At 32.6% G+C, this 10,827-nt stretch overlaps 1 protein-coding gene across 1 annotated transcript; it reads right to left on the bottom strand.

Moving 5' to 3' along the window:
* Positions 1-2,406: 2,406 nt before the first annotated feature.
* LOC146913585 (uncharacterized) lies at positions 2,407-3,541 on the bottom strand. The gene is made up of 2 exons (XM_085720953.1): positions 3,384-3,541; positions 2,407-3,277 (listed from the first exon to the last, which is right to left on the bottom strand). The coding sequence occupies exons 1-2, from the start codon at positions 3,539-3,541 to the stop codon at positions 2,407-2,409; spliced, it is 1,029 nt and encodes a 342-aa protein (XP_085577079.1).
* Positions 3,542-10,827: the final 7,286 nt, after the last annotated feature.

Here is a 10,827-nt window from a genome sequence, read left to right as displayed (position 1 = left end):
GCAAATTCTATTTTAGTTGAAAATGGGGTTCTAAAATTTCAGTCTACTTCGCATGTGCTATTTTTCTCTATTTCTACGATATTTTATTTTGTTTTGGTGTATATAGAGTATTTAATTTATTTTCAGATGTTGTCTAATTTGGTTGTGAAAAGCGAAATAAAAAAACGAAATAAAGAACTAAAAAAACACAACAATAAAAATTATGATGTATTATGTAAGGGCCCTATTTTCATATTATGCCTAAGACCCGTAAAACTCTAGGAACGGCCTTGCTATCTGCTATTTTAGTAATCAAGGATCACATAATGGTCCCAACATGAATTTGGGGACACAAAATTTGTACCTTTAAGCAAATGAAAATTTGAACTTACCACACACATTAAAGTTGAGCATTACTCTCGAAATAAAACACAAAGATTGAATTTTTAAGAGTAGAATTCGAGACTTTATCATGAGGATAGTAACTTTGTTGCAAGGCATAAACCTTTGATATAGTTCTTTCTTATACATATAAAGTTTAGCGTTTTGAATCTTAACATAACTTAAACATAAGAAGAGGCTAGAAATTTGAAACTGTAATATAACTAAACGTTTGAACATACCATAAAACTTGAACATAATTATATAGCTTGAACGACATAAAACTTGAACATAATTATATAGCTTGAACAACAAAATAATAAACGCTTAAACTCAACTAAAATTTTAAAATAAATATAGAACTTGAAAAACAAAATAATGCTTAAACATAAATAAAGAAAACCTTAAAGATAAATATAGAACTTAAACTTAACATGTATCAAAAAAAACTTAAACTTAACAAAAAAGAAAAGACAACTTCTTTCAAAAAAAAAAAAAAAAAAGACAACTAGAAGTAGAATTAATGAGATAAGATGGATAGAAGAAATTGAAGTTTTTTTTTTTTTTTTTTAAGAAGAAATCGAAGTAATGCACCCATACACATGCCAACTTGGTGGGGAGAGGGAGGGAAATTTCTCTCTAAATGTTTTCTAAGTGTCTAAAATACATAGAGGAAGAGAATAAGTGTCTTGGTTCTCATGTAATTTGGATCCTTGTGAGGGCTTGGTTGGTCATTTCCCCCCTTGATTAGGGCTTGATGGGCCATTTTCTCTTATTTCCTATCTAATATCTATTTGTCCACATCTCATTTTTCTTACATAAAGCTTTTATGTTTCTTTCCTTCTTTTGTTTGTAATGACTCAAGTCCATTCAACAACCTATTTTGACTCATTAACAATAAATATTCACTTGGTAAAAAATTTAGAACGAAAATTATCAAATAATATTTGCACAATTGTTTTCTCTACTGGAAATTATAAACTTAGTCAAATTCTACTTAAGAATATTACTAAAAGCTATGGTTCAATTTTTATGAAAATCTAAGTTCATTTGAACTTCCTTGTGTGGTAAAAGTTACTCGACAATTCAACATGATGCGAAATTAATTTAGTTAGATTTTTGACGGAATTATAGCTGAGAAGCCAATGTATGCATAAGAAGATTGAGTTATATTCCATCACAAAAACAAAATCCTATAAAATTATGCCATTTATTCTTTTTTTTTTTTTGATCAAAGCTAGAAAATTAAATTGCAAAGCAGGAGAAGGCCTGAACCTTATTACAACATAAAAGCAGGCCAACTATGACCAAACTCATCAAAACAAAACTCAACTAAAACAACATAGATGCAAAGAAGCAAATCAATTGGCAAAACTAAGCTGCCAAACAACTAGCTACTAGCACAAATTAAGAAACATCTTTTAACATTCAGGCATATTTGGGATTGCTTTTAATTACACCCTTTTTGGAACGAGTTTGGACTTGCTCATTACTTGTGATGCCATCAGAGCCTTTGCCTCTTGCAGAGCTGCTACTCTTTCTTGGCTTCCTGCTGGACTGATGTTGGTGAAGAGCATCTGGTTGTGCCTCTAAGTACTTCAAAGCCACAGGATGCAGAATCATTTTTTCATTGTCAGTGTCAGGATCCAAAGTGCCATCTGTGGTGTTGTCAGAGTCCACCACATCACCCCACAATGTACTAAGAATTTGAACACTCTTCTTGCTTGCCTCTGAGCAATGCTTAGAGTTATTATCTTTCTGGATCTTTCCTTTGTCTGGTCCTAACACTTCATAGACAGTCACAGGTTCCACCAATTTATTAAAAATGGGCACCTCATCAACAGTAGTGTTAGTGATAACCGATTGATCTATACTCCTTCTTTTTTCAGGCCCTGGAATCGAATCTAATGTAATGATAGGAGCAGTTGGGAACTCAGAAGTAACAGTAACAGTGCAGTCAACAGGCTTTTCAGAAGTAATATCCATAGCATGATAATCTGACACAGGAGTATTGGCATAGCATAGCAGCCTCCCAGACTTGCTACTCTATGCTAGAGATGATGGGCCTGCAGTGGGGAATGACTGCCTCCCAATGGCAGAGCTCAACATAGTATTACTAGTACTCATAGTCACAAGCTCAGAGGTCCCCTCATTCATACCTGGGTCCTCTAAGTTTGAAGGTTGAGCCAAGTTTTCCTTCTCTAGTGAAATGTCCTCAACATTCATATTGATAAAAGAAGCCCCTATAACAGGCTCACACTCAGTTCCAAGCAGCTCAAAGGAGTTGTGCAGAGATACTTTTGTAGAATCCCCAGCCTTCTGACTTAAAACCATAACTGAACTTTCCACATCACCATTAACTCCTTCCTTCTCCACAGTTTCCAACAAAGGATTCTCAGTGTTCAAGGCATTTTGACCAGCTATAGTGAGACTCTTACCAAGTGAATCATTTATCTGCTGTTCTATGTGCAAGCTTGGTTGCTTTTTCTTCAAATTCTTTAGAGGTTGCTGCTGCTGGGAAGTAGCCTGAGTAGGAGGTTTTTTGACAGGTTTAGAAGCACCATCTTGCTTGTTCAGAGAGCCAAGTCTCATACAGTGTTGGAGAGAATGACCAATAGCTTTACAATGCTGACAATAACCAGGTTGTTTTTCATACTGAACCATGATTGATAGAGCATGCCCCTCTCTTTCCACCACTACAGATTCATACAATTTCTCAGAAAGATCCACATCAATTAAAATTCTGGCATAAAGACCAAATCTTTTGTTGAGTGTAGCTTCATCAATGGATAAAGGAGTCCCTAATCCAGAAGCTATTTCCAGCAAAGTTTTCCTACGCCAGTATTCCTGTGGTAAATGCATTAATCTAACCCAGATTTGTGCATGAGATTGAACCTGAGCCTGAGGGGTAAAATCCCTTGTCCAACAGTAAAATCTCAAAATTCCAGGGTTTAGGTTTAACACTCCCATGGCCCAAACCTTCCTCATATCTTCAACAGAATTAAAATTGAATTCGAAATAACCCTTTGCTTAGAGTCAATCGGCCATGGAGGTTGCGGCTGCAATCAGCGATGCCAAATTCATACTCCGCCTGGGAAATCTTGATTCGAACAGAATCGCCCATAACTACTTTGGATGGGAATTGAGTAAGCTGAACGTCTGAAGAGGTGGACAATGCCATTTATTCAATTCATACATATAATAAATTACAAGCAAATAAATAAAAGTAAATGAAAACTAAATGCAAGTACAAAAATGGATATATTCTCAATTATTTACCACTTTTCTTTTCGTTTTTTTTTTTAATATGGTACACACTCATAAAAACAATACACTCAAATCATAAATCACTCTTAACATTCCTCAAAAAAGTCACATTTCTTGGTTATTTGTTATTTGTTCAAATTGCAAAATTATTCCTAACACAATCTTTTCTTTAAACTCAAAAGACATGTCACTTGTTAAAAATTATTGTAGAAGGTCATCTTTTCTTTAAACTCTACAATCTGAGGTAGAGATCATCTTCTTTCCCACGACATTTAATAAATTTTCGAAAAATTTATATAAAGTGCAATGATAATGTACCAAAAACTACCGACACACATAGTTCATAACACTTGATCTCAGAAATCAGAATGTTAAGCATACCCCAATCTTGGTTACAACTGCTCTATAGTCCAAACATGGGCATACTTGGCGAAATTTATAATCAAACATTGTGTTTCATTGTTTGCATTTTACGTTTTTTCTTTCTTTCTTTCTACTTTCTTTCTATTTTCTATTTTTTTTGTACAAAAAGTTCTTTTTTTACTATGAGAAATGAAGAATCAGATTGAGACTTCTATTTGTTCTTCTTGGTGTTATTGAGTTATGAGTTTTCCTTTGTGCATATTTTCCTTTATGCGTATTATTAATTTGGTGTTGATATAATTTATTTTGAACAAGTTGGTTTTGATATAATTAATTGGAAGGAATTGTGATAGATACAAATTCTTTATAGTGGGATGCTTATAGGATTCCATTGGTAACCTGTAATTTTTTGTATTAATTATATTATCATTAAATAAGGGATTATTTGAGTCAATCACACTGTGTTCAATTACAAAGATAATTTGGCATAATTCCTTTTTCAACAAATCATGACCCAGGTTGCATATTTAGGATCAGGACCCTAGATCAGGGGTGCAAACACTTTTGTTTTGGATGACAAAACCAATACTCTTAAACAGAATATTCATGGACCTAAAAGACATGACGTTGTTATGCATGACCCTTTGTCTTATACAATTTTTATTTTTTATTCTCATAAAAAAGTCGGCACATTTTAGTACTCCTTCGTTTACATAAATGATTTTTTTATGTCAAAGATACCAATTAAACTTATTCTTTTTTTGGTACAAATTATATCACTTATTTTAATATGAGTTTTGCTAACAAGTGCTCTTAGGGCACTTGCTAAGGAAACCAAAATTAGTAGTTTTACATTGGAAACTATAATTTTTAAATTTTTAAGAAGTTGAATTCATCATTTTTAACACAATATTTCTACTCTTATTAATTTAACCAATGTCCTAAAAAGACTCTTTAGCATTTCCCTTCTAATATTTACCATTTAAAATTTGAGCGAGTAATATTTTCAATAATAGATACATATTGATCATATGAGAGGAAAAATCAAGGAAAAAAAAGAAGAAAACATGATAGAAGTGATGAGGAATAAATAAGACAAAAGCAAAAGTATATTACTGATGACTAATACAATTTATATATTACATTTGTACAATTAGGACATAGATGTTACATTGGCCCCAACGGTAGAAAATCTTGCTAAGTTCATGTTTGACACACTGTTGTCTTACATTAGACCCATTCGGCTGCTGGGATAGTTCTTTGTGCCTAATGTGTAAATTAAAACTTACAAAAGTGCAAAAAGATAGCGAAATTAATGCAATTTTTCAAAGTTGAAGGTGTGCACGTATACACTAAGTATCTCCACATATACGCATGTCCTCTTCTTCCCATTCTCTATATTTCTTGAATCATGTATCATCCAGATTTGTGTGTTCATTATTGAATTATGTATCATCCAGATTTGTGTGTTACGTTATGTTAATTTTATTTAATTGTTAATTTCTGGAATGTAAGTTAAATCTTTCTTATTTTAATTGACAAATTGCATGCAATACATAAGTCTTTATTTCTCATGATTGTAGTTGCCATCAACCTCCGTTGAAAATTAATTAGTAAAATGGAAACAATACTAAATATCCTCAGCGACGACAAAATTGAAATAAAAAAAAATGGAGGAAAATTTTTATAGAAAAAATGTTGAACCATCACCAAAGTCCATGTATGTGGAAATATTCTTTGCCACATCGAGGTCTCATGAGTGACTGAGCTACAGAAAGACCAAAATAGGATGAATCTGAAATGATAGGGGTAGAATATATGTAATTTTTTTATGGGGCTATTTTCATGTTTCATCTATTTACACGGGCAATTTCAATATTTAACCCTATTTTTAAAAATAAAACATCTTCTCATACATTTTAGATCTATTTTATGGGATTTTGTTCATAAAATGGTGTTTATTTTAAAAAATCTTAAAATATTTGTTTTTATGATTATATTATAGACTATTTGTTTTGCTCCCACTTTGAAAAGACTCTGAATATGTCGTTGGCCACCATACATAAAGATTAAAGAGGCACCAATAATTCATATATATAGTATAGTATACGTGTATATAAATATATAGAGGACACACAATAATAATATATGTTAATAGTTTGAGCAATAGCAAATTTTAGTACATGTGGATTCACAAAAGCGTATTTTATTTTACGCGCTTTTGCAAAAAGGAAAAAAGAAAATACAAAAGAATATATGAAATTGAATGAGAAACTAAATAATATCGATTTGACAATTTCACAAATATTAAGAAATATAGTTAATTTTGTATTGGAAAGAGAAATTATTTGTGATTTTACAAAATTATCTCTTATTAATGACATAAAAAAAGAATAAAAAAATTGTAGAAGATAGAATAATAAATGGTAACAGGTGTGATAGGAAATAATTCATGATGCATTGATACTTTAAACAAATTTGCATGCTAATTTTTTGGTGTCACTCAAAAGATAAGAATTTATATTATTTTTATTATATTGTTGATGTCACTGAAAAAGATAAGTATTTTTTGTTTTTTTTAACAAGATATGTATAGTTTATTTACAATATTAAAATGCAAAATATCTTTATTTATAATTTTAATCAAAATTAAAGCTTCGTAAGAAGTATTATTCATAACTTATATACATTAGAGTGATAAAAAGAGAAGACTGACGACACAAAGTGTGAGTCTGAACATATATTATATTTATTCTCACATGACATGTGTGAGTTAGAGTTATATTTAATATACGAAGAATGAAGAAGATGTGTATTCTTTGCAAGATATATTGGTGGTTCACGCATACAATTTGTGACGTTATTTGTGATTGAAAAGGATGAGTACAAGCAAGATTCATGTTTAATACATGAAGAATAATGGATGTATTCTTTGCAAGATATATTGGTGGTTCATATATGTAATGAGTGTTGTTGTTTGTGGTTGAAATGTATGACTCTAAAAAAAAAATTTGTTTTGTATGATTTATCTAATATTCATAATTTTTTAATTAAAAATTAACTATATATTAATTTTGTTAGGTTGAAAAAATAACGTTTTTGTTAGGTTGAAAAAATAATGTTTGTTACCCAAGTGAAGTTAAAATATTTAAGTTAATATTCCTAATTATCACGGCAGTAAAAATTGAACAAATATTAACTTCCAGAAGTATATGATAGAAATATAAACAAGCACCTAATGATGAAGCGATAATTCAAGGTAGTTATGAGTTTGTTATAATTGTTGACATTTAATTTTAACAGTTATGTTTTTTCTTTTTTTGCTTGTGTATAATTCAAGTGTGAAGGTTCCATTAGTCAGTGATCCAGGTTAATTGCAAATAAAAATAAAAACACTTGCACATTGTCACATGCTATCCTACACTTATCTCTTTTCCATTTATATTGTTTCCAATTCACCATGAATATGTTATGATATGTTTGTTCTCATTTTGTTGACAAATATAGTTTCGATTATACCCAAATTATTAATGCATTTTTAGTTTAGATTTTGCACAAAAGTAATCTGTCTTCCTATTAATACGGGCAGTATGCTCAAAAAGTATTATGATGCCATATGCGATAAGTTTCTCACAAGTTGGGGGTATTACTGGTTATAGAGAAAAAAATGAAGATAAATTTTTTGTTTTTTGTTTTGTCCCTATAAAATACTATTATCTCTTGAAGAAAAATACATATACACTATCATCTTAGAAAGAAGACAAAAAGAGGAAAATACTAAGTTTTTTGAATTATAATCATATTAAGAATCATAAAAAAGCAAAAAAGGACAATCCTCAAGTACAAAAGGATTTAGGTGGTGAATAGTAAAAGACAAAGGAGGACAGTTGTTGGAGGATTGTGTTGAAGAGAAACCTAACAACCTGTTAAAAGGGTTAGTTACACCAAGGAAATCAATTACAGCATAGACCGAAATCAATTTTTGTAGAAAGATCAAACATGGGAACCAAACAAAAATCTTGCAAACACCTGAAATAATGTAGGTGTGTTCACGGTTAACTCAAGTTATAGATACTTGTATGGTTCTATTCTCCTTACTCTCGTTTTTAGGGTGGATTTTTCTTGGCAATTGCTCCTTGCTCGACTTCCAATTGGAGCTAAATTTATACTCCATGGTGTCAATTTTTTAGTTGGCTTGGTGTTTCCCTAGTGGTTTTTGAAATTCTAGTGTACTTGTTTTATTAGGTTCTGTCAGATGTTTAAACGTTTGTGATGTTCCGATTAATGTTTCAACATCATGTGATAAACAGAAAATAAAACAAGAAAATAAAGTGCAGAAAAATAAAGAACACAGGAAGTTTGTTGACCCAGTTCAGCACAACACGCTTACATCTGGGGGCTACCAAGCCAGGAAGGAAATCCACTAGTGTAGTAATTATTCAATAGCTCTCAGCAAACTCCTCGTTTACACTATATGACCTAGGACCTACCCGTCTAGACTTCAACCTAGGAACTCCTAGATCTGAGATCCCATCTCACTATCCTAATGGTCAGTCACTACCCCAGTGACCTATTAGACATCAAACACAATAGAAGTAGAAGTTACCTTCCAACACAAACAACCAAACCTTGTTTCACAACTTCGGTTTGATGCACAAGAGTATCAATACTCACAAAACCAGTCCTAAACAAGTATCTAAACACGACACTAGCAAGAACACAGTAAAGATCCTAAACCTGCATCACAAACGATACAAGAGTAGAATACATGAAGACTCAAACCCTAAAAATCTAAACTTTTTAGCGTGACGGCTTGAATGAGCAATTAGGTCTTGAAGTCTTCCTTTTATACTGAAGCAACTTGGGCTAAATAATTCATTGGGCTTCAGTAAAATTGCAGATCGGTTCAGCAAACCTGCAAAACAGAATCATATACAAATCTGGAAAGTCCTAATATGTCGGAACCTATATTAAAACATTCCAAATCGTAACAAATATTTCCTAAAATAAAATGTCTATTTTAGTAATATTTACTTGGTCAGTAAGTAAAAGGAAATATGATTTCCTTAATGGATAAACTACGCGCAGATAAGGCAAAACCCAGGCATACTGAACCATGCCCGGATGTTGGAACATTGTATCCAACATCTCACAGAGCTACCTAACTACATGCTGGAACATTGGTTCCAACTTACAGAACAAGGATATTTGTTTTAGCAACAATGCAGCCAATACAAATACCCAACAATCTCCCCCTTTGGCAGATTTTTGGCTAAAACAAATTAAGCCCAATTCTTATGAAACTGAGGGATACAAAAATATATCATTCCTCCAAGAGCATGAGCACACACCAATGAAGAAACAACTAGCACACAGAATCCAAAGAGACACCATAGACACACTTCCTCAAGTCATCACGAACACATATTCAAAAAGAAGAAGTAGCAGATGATTTCACTCTAGAAGAAGCAAAAGTGTGCATACATAGAATACCCCACATATCTTCAATCACAGCTTGAGCTGGCAGAGGTATTACACTGGATCAGAGACATGCAGCAGCGGATCAGAACAGTAGTACAATCTCTAGAGCTAAGAAAAAATAAATTCCTGAGCTACAACTAGGGAACCTAAGTTCTTGTACAGGAGATGAAGAGAGAACCAAAATTCTCTCAAGAGCAGAGGAAAAATAAATCCCAATGCTACAGTCAAGGAAGATAACTTCCAACACAGAAGTGGAGAGAAGCAAAATCTCTCAAGAGCATAGGAAAAATAAGTTCCAATGCTACAGAAATAGGTTGTTTCAACATCCTATAACACATCAGACAGGAGTACCTGCCACACATAGAGGCAAGGGAAAAAATAAATTTCCCATACCTACAGAGTACTGTCACCAACCAACCATAGAAGCACAGAAAACTAAATTCCTATACTTACATGTGACAGACCTGGATGTCTTCATAGAACTATCACCACTAGCATTAAGAAGTCAGGAAACACAAATTCCTGAACTTACAAGTGATAGAAACAGATGTTTAAACTTCTGACACAACATCCTCCACCCAACTTGGTCTAAGAACAAGCACACATAGAAGTATCACTCCCCCTGAATATAAGATCTTATGAGTGACTACTTACAGGAATATTCCAATACTCCCCCTGAATACATGCATATAGAAAATCTGGACATTTAAAAAACTCCTAATGCATAGACATAAAAGATTCAGGATCTGGGCATAAAACATTCTAGGAATATTCACAAACTAGCAACCTATCAGCAGAGGTGTGCTAGCAGACCTGTCAAAGGTCACACACTTAACATTTGACTTAAAAAAGTCAACAGACATGTTCCATAAAATAAAGAATTTGCAAAGAACATGTACACTGGAATTCTAAGACAATACTCAGAATTACAACAAGATGTTGCAGCTGAAGTGCCAACATCTGCACAGAGTCTCATAGACATGTTCCAACCTTGGATAGAGCATTTGCAGGGAACATGTACAGCATCTGAGAAAAAAACCAGAATCTCGGAAGCAGAGAGATGTTCTAGCACAAGTGCTAACATCTACAATAGTCTTCATAGACATGTTCCAACAAATCAGAGAATGTCAGCAAGGAACATGTACAAACAAAATTGCTGAGAACAGATTCTCAGATTATCATGAAGACCTATAACAAATCATCAAGATGTTGCAACATGAGAGCCAACATCTACATATAAGCCTGAAATAGTTACAAAAGAAAATGCAACAACATGGAGTAGCAGCAGCAGCAATCATAATCAAACAGGCATACAGTCAAACAGGCATATATATATATAGATACATGCAAAGCACA

The sequence above is a fragment of the Medicago sativa genome, chromosome 6 (assembly GCF_051527215.1).
Source record: "Medicago sativa cultivar Bolivia chromosome 6, Bolivia_mono, whole genome shotgun sequence".
Taxonomy (NCBI): domain Eukaryota; kingdom Viridiplantae; phylum Streptophyta; class Magnoliopsida; order Fabales; family Fabaceae; genus Medicago; species Medicago sativa.
This window is presented reverse-complemented; position numbering and strand designations above follow the sequence as displayed.